The sequence below is a fragment of the Sinocyclocheilus anshuiensis genome, unplaced genomic scaffold (assembly GCF_001515605.1).
Source record: "Sinocyclocheilus anshuiensis isolate Anshui unplaced genomic scaffold, SAMN03320099.WGS_v1.1 scaffold1597, whole genome shotgun sequence".
Taxonomy (NCBI): domain Eukaryota; kingdom Metazoa; phylum Chordata; class Actinopteri; order Cypriniformes; family Cyprinidae; genus Sinocyclocheilus; species Sinocyclocheilus anshuiensis.
The window spans coordinates 230,898-244,491 of NW_015536587.1; the positions used below are offsets into that span (position 1 = coordinate 230,898).

The following is a 13,594-nucleotide window of genomic DNA, read 5'->3' on the forward strand; positions in this document are numbered from 1 at the left end:
AGAAAAAATCAGTGAAAAAAAAAAAAAAAAGAGGGTGGCGGGTGAGACAGAGCAGCAGACAGAGTCGGGTAGACACTTGATCTTTTAGCATGAGATGTCGGGGTGGCACAGAGTTAAAAACAATACAATCCTTTAGCATTACAGAATGATTTTTGCCGCCACATTTTCCCCCCTCCAGGCTAATCATGCTATGGCGAATGAGAGGGGTTACGTAACCATGACTGGGGTCACTAACAACACCGAATAAAACCCATGACTCAGAGCTCACGCAAACACTGGGAGATAGTCTACAGCAGCAGTTCTCAAACTTTCCAAGCCAAGCACCACCGTTCCCTCGAATTTTGTCTTTCATTTTGAACGCAAGCATTAGGACTAGAGCAACATTCCATATTTTTCAAACGTGGAAAGATCGCACTAAATCTGAACACAAAAAACATCACTATAGTAACATTTAGAAAGGATTGCACTGTATTTGCATGAATATAACATTTGCAGTCCCGTTCAAACACATAAATAGTACACATTTTAACATTAAATTTTTTAATTTTATTATTTTAAGAAATTAACATTTTTATATCAATCATAGCTGGAAAACTTGAAAAATTGTGATATTGTTGGTCTTAGATGCACAAATCTATATTACACTTGTAAATAAATCAGATACTAGAAATTAAGCATTAAAAATGGCAAATAATTGAAATAAAATATTCAAAGTTGTGTTGAATACCACCTGTTCACACATTTCCATATTATGTGGAAGAATCACACTAAAGCTAAAACACACAAACACCACACAAGAATATTTAGAAAGGATTGCACTGTATTTGCATGAATTAATATGCACATGCTGCATTATGTTTCAAACACATAAATAATAAATATAGTTTAGATGATTTTCCTGTTTAGAATCATATCTCGCCTTTTATATCGATTGCAGCTTGAAAACATTGTTGAACACAGCGCCTATTAAGTAATAATGTGAGTTTTAGTTTAGTTCTATATCAGACTCATAAATAAATTAGATATTGGAAATTAAACATTGAAAAATGCTAAATAATTTGTGTGTTGAGTAGTTTTCATACCAGTTTCAGAGCTACAGGTTTAAGCTTGGCGAACCCATGCAGGCTTGTTAAATGTGCCTCATATATGACAGGAATAAGACATAAGGCTGAGGACATCCATGTGAGATATGACTGAATGTTGTCTTGGAGGCTGTGACATATTTATCTCTAGATTTCTCATATGCGTGTTTGTTTTGGCATTTGGACAGCTTTCAGGCCCAAAGGGTTTCCAATGTGAGTGCATAATGACAGAGAAGAGATTTCACTAATGTCACGGCATTCAAACATAAATGCTATTTGCTTACTCTAGGAAAATTCTACGCCCAGGCTACGGCTGCGTGCTGCGGGTTTGATAAAACACTCCTGGTAGACACTCAATCTTGCTTATGCAGTTCCAGACGCCCACCATACGCAGCAGGTACCGCAATCCTGAGCAGCATCCTCAGCGAGGAAAGTTTAACTCCAGGTGTGGCGGATATGAGAAGCTGGTGCCGACCTGGTGGGCTTTATTTGCTTGCGTACACACAGCGTCCAAAATTAACACTCGAGTGCCAAATCCGAGTAAAATTGCAATTTTATTTAATTAAAAAAAAATGCATTTCATTCATTCATATTACCTCTTTGTATTTACAATATTGATTTAAATGTTAATTAGTTAAGTGTATAATTATTTATATAGAAATAATTATCATCATGTTTTTTAAGTAATATAGTTTTATTTATATATTTGCGTTGGCAGATTTTGGATCCTGCATACAGGTGTGTGTACAAAACAATTTTGACGTTTCTTGCAGTTAGGCAAATTGGTTGGGTTCTGCCTGCATTTGAATGCTGTTGCCATGTGCGAAATGAAGCCTTAGTTGACAGTTAGAACAAAAAAGAACACAAATAAGCAAAACACTCGCATATGATATCCCAAACACAGAATTTCCACTTCACATACCAAATGCAATCGGCTTTCGTAACTCACCTAATGACTTAAAGACATCAGGCCCCGCATACTTTCCGTCGAAATAGACTGTGTTGTTCTGAGGGTCGAAGGCACGGCACATTCTGACGAACACCACCTCCAAAGAGCCTACGCATAGACGAAAGAGAAACAAAATGTGATTTTATATACCGTATTGGCCCGAATATAAGACGACCCTGATTATAAGACGACCCCCCTTTTTCCAGAAGTTAAATCTTACTGTAGTCTTCAAATCTGGGTACTGTCTTACGTTTTAAAATCACAAACAGAGTTTGGTCCCATCAGGCTAACGTGACAGTGACGACTCATGCAGCTGTAAGGTTTTATTTTTTTTTTGTTTTTACTCGCGATCTTTACAACACGCATTACATTACGTATTTCATGGCACACTCGTTTTATGCGTATTTGGCGCCACCTACTGTTGTGGGTGTATTATTGACATGTCAAAGTCTAGACCCTGAATATAAGACGACCGCGTTTTTTCAGATGTATTTCCAAGAAAAAAAAACATCGTCTTATATTCGGGTCAATACGGTAATCAAAAACAGGTATGCTTAGAAATATGTGAAGGCAAATGCTTCTATCTGCATTTTTCACAGTTTATACATGTTGCATTCTCAGCACTGCCACAAGGGGTGCAATAGCGAGAATTAGTGTAAACCGTCTTCTTCTACAATAAGTTTTCTCATTCATGTTGATTACTGTGATTTAATGAGAATCTTGTATTTGCATATTTGCTTGAAGAATTTTTCTGGACATAAGCAGTGTGTTTATATCATAATGAGACACGCTAAAAAGGGGTGCAATAGTGAAAATGAGCATAAATAGTCTACTTCTACAATTCGTTCTCATTTAGGCCGACTTCTGTAATGGCGGAGCAACAAGAGAATCTTGCTCAGTAAGTTAGCTGAAATTAGCTAAGCTGTCGACATTTATAGTTAGCTATCTGAATGACAACACGTGGTTTAATGGTACAGACATTTGATGCTAGGTTTGTCATATAAGGTTAGTATTTTCATACTTGCTAGAAGAATGTTTCTGGCCATAAGCAGTGTGTTTATATCATAACGAGATTAGCTAAAAACAGAAATATGTGAAGGTAAATGCTTCTAACTGCACTTTTCAGTTTATATGTTACATTCTCAGCACTGCCACAAGGGGTGCTATAATGAGAATAAGCATAAGGTTAGTATTTGCATACTTGCTTAAAGTATGTTTCTGGCCATAAGCAGTGTGCTCATATCGTAACAAAGAGCAGTATCATAAAACAACTTTATTAACTCACCAATCAGATTTTTTTTAGCAGTGCTCTGTGTGTGTGTGTGTGTGTGTGTGTCTCAGGTGGAGTGTGTTTCTGTTATTGTTGTGAGTGGGAGCAGTAATTCTACAGTGGAGTGCTTTGGTGAGCACAGGCTTAGAGGATAAAAGCCACGTAATAGAAGCCATTACGGAGCTTTAGAAAGATGGCGGTGGTTTAAAATGTCCTGTCAGGAGAGAGTGCTCACTCAGTATTTTGTTAATAATTTTGGTCGGGCCTGGAACAAACAGAAACACTGAAAGCTGTTGGGATCATGACAGGGATGGGGTGTGAGTGTCATGGAGCACTTTGGTCCATTATTTTGTGAGGAGATAGTGTGCAGTGGTGGATATCATCTCAATAATGCCTTATTTTTCAAAGAGCTGACAGATTGTCCCGATACAGTTTTTCTGTATACACAAGAGATACTCGGCTGAAGCACTGCACGTCCTGCTGTGTGACATCGGCTGTGTTCGGAATGGAATACTTGCATATTGCTTACTGTGCAGTATACTATTTTAAGCAGTATGTAAAAAAAGAAAAAAAAAAAGTGGAGTATGCAACTAAGAGTATTCTGAAATGTTGAAATGTTAAAATGCCTTAATTAATATTTTTCAGTAAAATCAAGAAAAAAATGTTTCCTTCAGTTCATTCAGCACACCTGATGAATAAAAAAGGTAATTGCATCTTTTTATCTCACAATTCGGACTTTGTTTCTCGCAATTCTGAGAAAAAAAAAAATGATGTATTGACACATATAAACAAAATTGTGAGAAGAAAAGTTTGAATTGTGAGAAATAAACAATTTCAAGAAAAAAGACTGAATTGTGAGAAAAAGACGCAATTACTTTTTAAAAAACATTTATTCCATTGCGCGAAAAAAAAAATAACTGAGATGTAAACTCAAAATTCAGAGAAAAAAGTCAGTATTGCTAGATAAGTCATAAGTCGTAAACGGAATTGCATGAAAAAGAGTGAAATTCTGAGTTTATATCTCGCAATTCTGTGTTCATGTCTCACAATTCTAAATTCTCAGCATTGTGAGAAAAAAATGTCAGAATTGTGCAATGAAGAGCCACAATTACTTTTTTTTTTTATTCCCTTGGTGAAAAAGGGCTTCTGTTGTATACTGCAAATTTTGGCAAATGCATACTGTGCACATTATATATACTGCTATAGCAGTATGCTAATCCGAATGTAGCCACAGGCAATGCAGCAAGGAATTATTGGTGTTTACGCCCTGTAAACTAAGCCGGGATCAGATGATGGTGATGTGAACACACACTTTACCTGCTTTGAGAAGCACTATCTGATCATTCTGACAGAGCTCCATGAAGCCATCGATGCGCTTGGCAAACTCCACCACATACTGAATGGCCTCTGTGATTTTAATGGCACACAACTGCCACATGACTTCTCTGGGCTGAAGGGAAACAAAAGACAACTAGTTTCAACATGCAGCCATATTCTTTACTAGCAGTTTAATTTTTTTTTCCCCTAAAGCACACTTATGTTGTTAATCAAGGCTTCTTGTACCAATCATAATTCCGTTTTACATGACCATTTTATACCCTCTCACTGACCCTTAGAAAAATAAACAGGATTTGATACTGTACATTTAACACATTCTGATTCTACATTTAACACATTCTACCCTCCACAAACTGGCATCTTTTAAGAAAACACAGTACTCTAAAGTAGCCACTTAAATGGCTGTTCATCTTATTAATGCAACCAGTCAGAACATTTTCGATCCCAAAAACATCACCTCATCAGTAGCCCTGCAAGTTAAGACATTAAATTGCAAAGATCCCTGCCCAAAGCTTCTGAACAACCATATGTGGCGCTTCAAGAACATGTGTGTTAACCTTGCTCTGGTAGCTCTCCACCTCCTCCTGAAGGAACGCCTGCCAGGTCATCTGCTGGAGTTCTTCTCTCAGGTACTGACACGTCTCCATGTGGGACTTGGAAATGTTCTGGGCCAGATGTTCTGAAACACAATGCAACATACCTTCAAAAAACCTCTTCTTCCTACTGGCGGATTCATTTATGCTTACAGAAATGCTGAGGAAAAAGATCTTTCAAAAGATGCAGTGTTTTATTTGTGTCTCCAATCAAAGAGCTGCACTGTAGCGGTTTGTGATTTTAAGTCGATTTAGAAGCTTGTTGACCGTCTGTGTTTCTGTGCAAGAGGAAAATAGGGAAGTACTTCAAGTATAAATGTGAGGAGTGCGTGTAAATTCATGGCAACAAAGGTTATATTTGCTTTCAGCAAGAACAAGCGAATGGAAATGAGAGAAAGAAAAAAAAAGTATAAAAATTCAATCATGTTGAAAACACATCTGTTAAAAGGAGTCCCAGAGCAGGAGGGGAAGCTAAAAAAAATGATTTCCCTTGGCGCATGCCCTGCTGGATCCTGATTGGCCCTAATTAATGGAAACTAATTAGAAAAAAAGAGGTTCTGTTAATGAGTCTTTGAGATGAGTCTCCGACCTAATGCTATTTTAAGACACCTTTAGCGACGTTTGCCCCACGGTTGGGTTCTTCCCCCAGTACCATCCCTTACCCATCCAGAATTATCACTTACCCAACTCGGCCATGGAAACGGTGGGGGATGTCTCCCCATTTGTGAAGGAACAGTAGGGGAAGAAGCCCGAGCCCGGGGTGAAGTCGCAGATGGGTTCTGGCTTGATGCCATTGATGTCCAGGCCGGACTGGTCAGGCGAGGGTTGGATGTCCAGGTAAAAGCTGCTGACGCCCGAGTCGGGCTTGGTGCCATCGGGCGTGTGGCCGTTCATGTAGCCACTCAGATCATCGTGGAGCTCGGTCAGGCCATTGGTGGAGAGGCCGTAGGTTGGGGTAAGGGGCTCTGCCTCACCGGGCTGCTGCTGGTGGTCCCGCTGTTGCTGCTGGAGCCGGTGTTTCTGCACTTCTGCATAGAGGCTGTCCCGCTGTTTCTTTGACATCCGGCCAAACTTCACCGCTGTAAGAGGCAAAGACAGTGCATTAAGAACAGAAATCTCTCACAAATTATGAACACTTCCCTAAATATAATCAAATGCATTCAGAAAAAGTCTAACTAGGCTGGCGGACCAACCCTATCTTATGAAAAAACAACTATTTTATGAAGTGGCAATTTCGTATGAATTCATTGAAATGTATGGGGTTTTTCTTCAGCATGAAAGTCCTCCCCTAAAACTAACCATCAGTGGGGCATAAGCAGATCATATGAAAATGTACAAATGAGACAATACGAATATTTACAAATGCAATATCATGCAAACTAGTCATCAATTCATCAAAATGTACAATAGTTACGAATTGCCTTGAGAGTCCGCTGGGTTGACTTGTTTCTCTGACTTCTACAACTGAATGCGCTTATTACAGGGACACGCCGTTTGGTGCAACGTAAGTTTAAGTGTCTTTGGGACAGCGGTGGTGGCGCATAGCTTACTGTTTATGTTGATCAGACCAGCAACCTTTTGGCTACCAACCACCACACCAAAACAGCACATGATGACTTCACTCTATAGCCATTGTTACTGAAGAAACAACAAAAGGCACAATCTCTTTTCCCTGAAGACTCTGGCCTTTGAAGGAAAGCTCAGTATAGCGACATGGAGAGTACAACTAACTCCCGGAGGCAGGTTTTAATGTCTCTCAAAGGGTATTAGCGGTGTATTGGGTCAAAAAAAGCTCCACATGGTAATAGCATTAGCTTTCTCCTGATGTCTACTTGCCAAAATGATCCAAGAACAGAAGACCTGACTAGCATGAATCGTCAATTTACAAGCACTCACAAAAAGGAACGGCCTTCACTCGCAACACCTGGAGGATGTGGCAGGGAGTCAGTTTAGCTTAGAAAGAAAGAGCTGCTACAGCTTCAGCTTGTCTTTGAACTGGAGGAGTGTTAGAAGAACAGGAAGCTGGGGATGAGATACAGTGCGGATCAGATATAAGTAGAGATCAAGTGTTCATAAAAAGGAAGGGCGCCTGGCAGAGGACAAGCTGATCTACTAATGGATGGAAAAAGAGATAAATGTACTGGAGAGTTTAGTGGAGAATGAAGGGGATCAAGGGGATTTGACTGTTGGAGACGAGAGGCAACCAGAGCAGAGAGGACGAGACATAACGAAAGAGGAGGACAGGAGAAGAGACAACATGTGAGGAGAGAAGAAAAATGAAAGGCGTAAAGAAAGGGAAGGAGACGAGTGAAGATCAGAAGAGAGGAAATGAGATGGTGAAGGCGGGAGGAGACTTGAAGTTGCGATCTGAAAAGAGGAGAGAAAAACTAGAGGACATGTGAGACTTGAGAGGAGACTAGATGAGACATGAGGAGACAAGACAAGATGTGAGGAGAGCTTCGGATAGTAAATGAGACGAGATAAGATATGGCAAGGACAAGAGACAACACGGCAGGACTGGAGACAAGTTGAGACATGAGATGAGGAGATCAAATAAGACCAGGCTTGACTTGTGAAGAGGAGACAAGATGAGATTTGAAGATAGAGGAGGAGACGAAACATGAGAAGAGGAGAAAATTAGATTTGAAAAGAGGCCAGGAGAGGAACAAGAAGAAACAAGAGAGAGGAGACAAGAAGAGGAAAATCAGGAACAAAGTGAGAGGTAAGGAGTCAAAGTGAGATTTGAAGAAAGAAGTGGAGATGAGACAAGAAAATAAATGAGAGGAGACAAAATGAGATTTGAAGAAAGAAGTGGAGAAATTAGAAGAAATGAGACAATGAGAAATAAGATTTGATGAGTGGGAAGAGTTGGAAATGAGAAATCAGATTAAACAGGAGGAGACTAAATAATGTTCGAAAAAAGATGAGACAAAATTAGAGGAGAGGAAACAAAGGTTAAGACATGCAGAGCAGAGACAAGACGAGACATGAGGAGACAGGTGAGGTTTTTAGAAGAGGCACAGGATCAACGCTGAATAGGAGGCATATGAATGACTCAGAGTGGAGGCCTAACGTCATCTCAGACATGTGTGTGTCTGGGTAGCTCTGCGTCTCTGTGCCCATGAAAGGAAGGCAGATGGGACTGGTGATCTTCAGGCAGAGTGAAGTCAGAAGTCACCTTGCCTGTCCTGGTTGTGTGTGAGAGAGAAGCCCGGTAGACTCGGAAGACCTGGCCTGATTTCATCCTCCTGTCACGGGCCGTAGTCACACAGCCCAGCCGGAGGCCCAGTAGGGGGCCTCCACACACACACACACACAGACACACAGACACACAGAGACACAGAGACACAGAGACACAGAGACACAGAGACACAGAGACACACAGACACAGAAACAGACTTATAAGCTTGTTTCCTCATGGGGACCTCAAAAATGTCCCCACAAGGTCAAAATTTACTAGTATTACTATCCTTGTGGGGACATTTGGTCCCCATAACGTGATAAATACCAGGTACACACACACAGACACACACACAGACACACACACACACACATAACATCACCTGTGCTCCCGTTAATGCTGCTCACCTGCATTGGCTTTAATGAGCCTGTTTTAATGATGCTCATTTAATAAAAGCTACTTGCTGTCAGATTCTCCACCCTGGGTGAGCATGCCCCGCAGTCCAGAACCACAATTGCCTCTTAAATTCAAAGTTTGGTGAAAAATTAATCAGTAATAGGTGCCGACTACAGAACAGGTACTCTAACTTATATGACATGGCAAGACTGGGGAAAAAGGTAAGTAGTGAATAAAAGTAGAAAAAGACTAAACATATTCCATTACTTCATCATTTCATTAAAGTTCAATCTATCTATCTATCTATTTATCGATGATATAATAATAATAAAATACACTAAATATAAAATAATTTAATTATTCACAGATGCATCCTGTGATGCCTGTATGTCCAACGTTTGAAAAATTTTCCATGATATATCCCCCTTTTACTCTATTCATTGCACTCAAGGTTTTCTTTAACCGTAGCTGGAAAAAAAAAACTCGCTGTCAGATTGCACATTCACTTTACATGCTGATCTATTTGGTATTTTGCATGCATTTGATGTTCTGTATCTGTGGAGACTCTATTCTCCCTCTGGTGCCTGCTGTACTGGACACGGGCTTACCGTCACGTGACATGCCCACGGTCAGACACTTCTGCAGCCTACAGTGCTGGCAGCGGTTCCGGCTGGTGCGGTCAATCAGGCAGTTCTTCTGACGCGGGCATGAGTACGCCGCATTGCTCTGCTGACTCCTCCTGAAGAAACCCTACGGGCCCGAGAGACAGACCGAAAGAAGGTTAGTTAACCCATTCACAGCTCAACCATAAGGATGTGTTATTTTCTGCTGGCCCAGTAAGGCCACTAGTTAAAAAAAAAAAAAAAAAAAAAAAAAAACACCGAAAATATACATTTTATTTTTGGGAATGTATTTTTTAAACGTGGAAAAACTGAATTAAAATAAGTTATATATATATAAATAATTTCATAAATATATATATAATTTCAGTTAACATTAATTTCAAGTAACTTTTTTTAATAGTTTTTTTTTATTTTTTTTATTATAACCCTGGTGAATTGACCTCAAATGGATGGACATGTTTCTATACCTTACAAACGCATATTTCACATGAAGTTCTCAAAAGAACAACATGTCCGTGGCAAACTCTGAACAGATGGTGGCAACTCTACAAACGCTTGTCTCGATCATATAGACATGTTCATCTTTAGTCGAGATACATCTGAACAGCACATATTTCACCGAGGTAACTATAAAAAGCAGTTTGGAACGAGTATTTTTCCTCATTAAGGATTGGCATGGCGAGTTCAGAGACGGGCGAGAAAGGTAGTAAATAATGGCTAGTTTGTGCGAGGTTATTAATGTTGACTAAAAGCGCCTGAACCGGTGGGTGCCGCGAGGGGGGAAGGAGCAGGCGCCCACGTTGAGTTGATTTCTCATCCCTTTGACTTAATGAATTGATTCCAGCTCATCATTAACACACCCCACTCCACAGCTCCATACACATATGTCTTAATTATGACTGTTTTATTAAAAAAGTGCAGCAGAAGGTAAAGAAAGACAAGACACAGGGATTATATTGTTGTTGTATTGTAATTGTGACGATTTTAGCAACATTTCAACCTGACTATGTGAGTTAACACTCTGGAGTGTGAATTCTGTAAGTCCTGTAAGCACAATAGTACATTTTTCTTGCTTAGAAAGACGATAATCCGAAAGAAAATTCTCTGTTATTTTTCAAAATGTCTCATTTGTTGGCTTTTTCTTTGTCACACACGCGCTGACAGGGTTGTTTAGCTTCTTACCTTGCAGCCCTCACACGTTATCACGCCATAATGGATGCCTGATGATTTGTCTCCACAGATCTTGCAGGGAATTATTTCGATTTGAGCTGCGGAGAAAGAAAAGAGAGAAGATACTGTCAGGATTTTTCACTGTCACCAGTCACCGTGCAACACCTCCTCCACGGCTGCATGTTGTGACATGAAACGGCGCCGAGCTTCAAACACATCACGTCCCTGCCACCCTCGGCTGCGGCGTGTTTGGAGGAGGCCATCCTGACTTTAAACAGAAAACCCTCAAAAAGCACAGCAAACGTGATGTCAGACTGTGATTTAGAAACAAATGCAATCGCAATAAAGCGCCACTGTTCCCCGCAGAGCCTTTGGGCAGTGATATCAGGAGAAACCCAACCTTTCCACCACTGGAATATCGGTTCAAAGCTGCTTGTTCAACTTAAAAACCTAAAACTAAGTGGATAATTTTGTCACCATGAGACGCAGTCCAAGAGGCCTAGTGCTGACACAAAGAGAAGATGATAATAAGAAGGTTTGAGTGTTTGGAAAAACACAACGACATCTCTATAAAGTTTAGAGTGAAGAAAGGCTTTTTTACTACATTTAAAAGGATATTTACCCCCCCAAAAAACATTTTGTCGTCATTTACTCTCCCTCATCATTGGAAACCCATGTGACTTTCTTTCTTTTTTCGTTTTTGTTTTTTTGTGGAACACAAAAGCAGATATTTAGCAGAATGTTCACGCTGCTCTTTTCCATACAATGAAAGTGGATAGTGACCAAAAACTTAACAGTATCTAAAAGCAGTGTATGTGCTACATTCCAAATCTTTTGAAACCATATGTCAGCTTTTTTGTTATAATATCTTAAGTTTACATTTACGTGTTTAGCATACGCTTTCATCCAAAGCAACTTAACATAAGTTATTTACTTGGCAGTTATGATTGGTTTTGAGACACAATAACCAATAACATTTGCCATTATTGATGTCGACCCTAGCGTAACATGATTTGATACACCATATCTGAATATACATGAATGTTAATGAGATTCGAGAGCTGCAGCAGAAAATGTATTCTACAGACTAATCTACCCCATAACTTTAGAGAAGTTAGAATATAATTAGAATACAGAATATAGCAAGTTGGACAGCTTTTACTGAGCTTTTTGACAACCCATAGTGCCTGTTCACTTTCATTGTATGGAAAAGAGCAGCGTGAACATTCTTCTAAACATCTCATTTTGTGTTCCACGTGAGAAAGTCAGTCATACAGGTTTGGAACAATATGATGAAACAACAAGATGACAGAACTCCTATTTATAAGTGAACTACTCCTTGCAGATATTGGTTCCGATAAAACCTGGCTCAAGTTGCTTAAAAGACTACTTGATAAAAGTCAGTTATCTCAAAGCAAAGGCCACAGCAATAGAATCACATCAAAGGACCTGAACCAAAACTCTGGCCATTGCAAAATAGACCTTAACATACAAGAGCTTCACTTTATATTCAGCCGGATTACAGCTGAACAGTCCCTGTTTAATGTAGCCTAAGCATTTTATTTCTACTTGACAGAAATTGCTCCCTCTAGTTCTCTTAGATCCCAAGCCAAAGGTCCCCGCAGCTACTTTCCTACCTCCAGCAAAAATACTGTGGCTTGATAATATTTTAGTGAAACCTATAAATCCAATCGTACGGAATTAATTTGCACGCATCAAATTTGCCACCACTGAGTGACGTATCTGCAGCGGCCCATTTCATCATCTGCCTTCGAGCTCCTGTTGTGTCATCTGGATAATGTCAATGTCGCGGCCAATGGTCTCTCTCTCTTAGTCTCTCTCTGTCAAATGATCCACTAACCCTGGACAGCCAGTACACACCGTCCATTCGGTCAACATGTCTGTAAACAGCATAACAGTGTGCATTTCAAGTTGGCCGGCATGGCGGTTGCTGATATAAACGGTTTTATCCTCAGGAGACCTTCTTCACTAGAATTGCCAGATTTGCTAATTCATATTACAGATCATGTTATTTTATCATTAATGGAAATTATAATGATTTCTTCTCTGTTGCGTTGCACAAAAAAAAAAATGCGGCTAGTGCACTCCGTTGTTTGTTTTTGTGTTCTCTCGGCATGGGCATTAGCGCGCCAGTGTGTTCCTACTCCTTTAGCATTTTCAGCCTCATTACTTACATAATTTGTTCTGACATGCACTCACAACAACTGAAGCATGCTGTAATTAAGGCTGGCTGTGGTTGAAGTCCAGGAGAGAAACTGCAGTACCAGGCCCCTGCCAGTAGGTGGCAGTCTAGGGCTGAGAGTACCGTCTATCCCAGGCTCGTAATCCCAGCCTGCCCTAAAGGCTGAAGCAGATTGCGCCTCCACACTGCTGGCATCACAGACTAGCAGGCTGCAGGTTCGAGCCTGCGGGGCCAGCCGCCGCGCTCCTATCTGACTCCCTAGGCGCTGCTCATAGGGCCTTTCCTTTTAGCCGGAGAGAAGCAGGTACACTTGCTGACAAAGCTCGTGCCACATCAGTCGACGACTTGGGAAGTGAAGAGGGCATAACGCTGCGCTGGGCACTCAGGTTTGGGTCCGCCTAGTGCCAATTCTCACTCTACTCTCCCTCTCGCCAGGCCTCCACATGAAACACTCACAAAGCTCTTTGTCTCCTGCCTGGCTCACGCTGTGGGTTGCCGTGCTGGATCGGAGCTTCCTTTGTCTACGTAGAGCGCTAAACCAAAATTGTTCTGCTGAAAAAAAAAAAAAAATCCTCACAGCAAGATTAGGACGGGGAGTAATTTATCCAGCTCCAGTACAAACACACTCGCCTAATAACATACACTGTGAGATATTCAGTTGCTCGAACAGTTCCACATGTTTACAGGGCGGTATTTGCCAACATTACATAACTGAATAACCTCTAGGGAAAAATACTATGGTATTACTATATATATATATATATATATATATATATATACATATACTAT

At 40.4% G+C, this 13,594-nt stretch overlaps 1 protein-coding gene across 1 annotated transcript in view; it reads right to left on the reverse strand.

Moving 5' to 3' along the window:
* LOC107703215 (nuclear receptor ROR-alpha) overlaps positions 1 to 13,594 on the reverse strand; it is a 62,145-nt gene that overhangs the window by 3,048 nt on the left and 45,503 nt on the right. Inside the window, exons 2-7 of the mRNA XM_016505768.1 lie at positions 10,615 to 10,700; positions 9,418 to 9,559; positions 5,916 to 6,311; positions 5,197 to 5,318; positions 4,619 to 4,751; positions 2,032 to 2,139 (exon numbers count right to left, since the gene is read on the reverse strand). Of these exons, the coding sequence (XP_016361254.1) occupies positions 2,032 to 2,139; positions 4,619 to 4,751; positions 5,197 to 5,318; positions 5,916 to 6,311; positions 9,418 to 9,559; positions 10,615 to 10,700 (987 nt within the window). The remainder of the gene's footprint in view (positions 1 to 2,031; positions 2,140 to 4,618; positions 4,752 to 5,196; positions 5,319 to 5,915; positions 6,312 to 9,417; positions 9,560 to 10,614; positions 10,701 to 13,594) is intronic.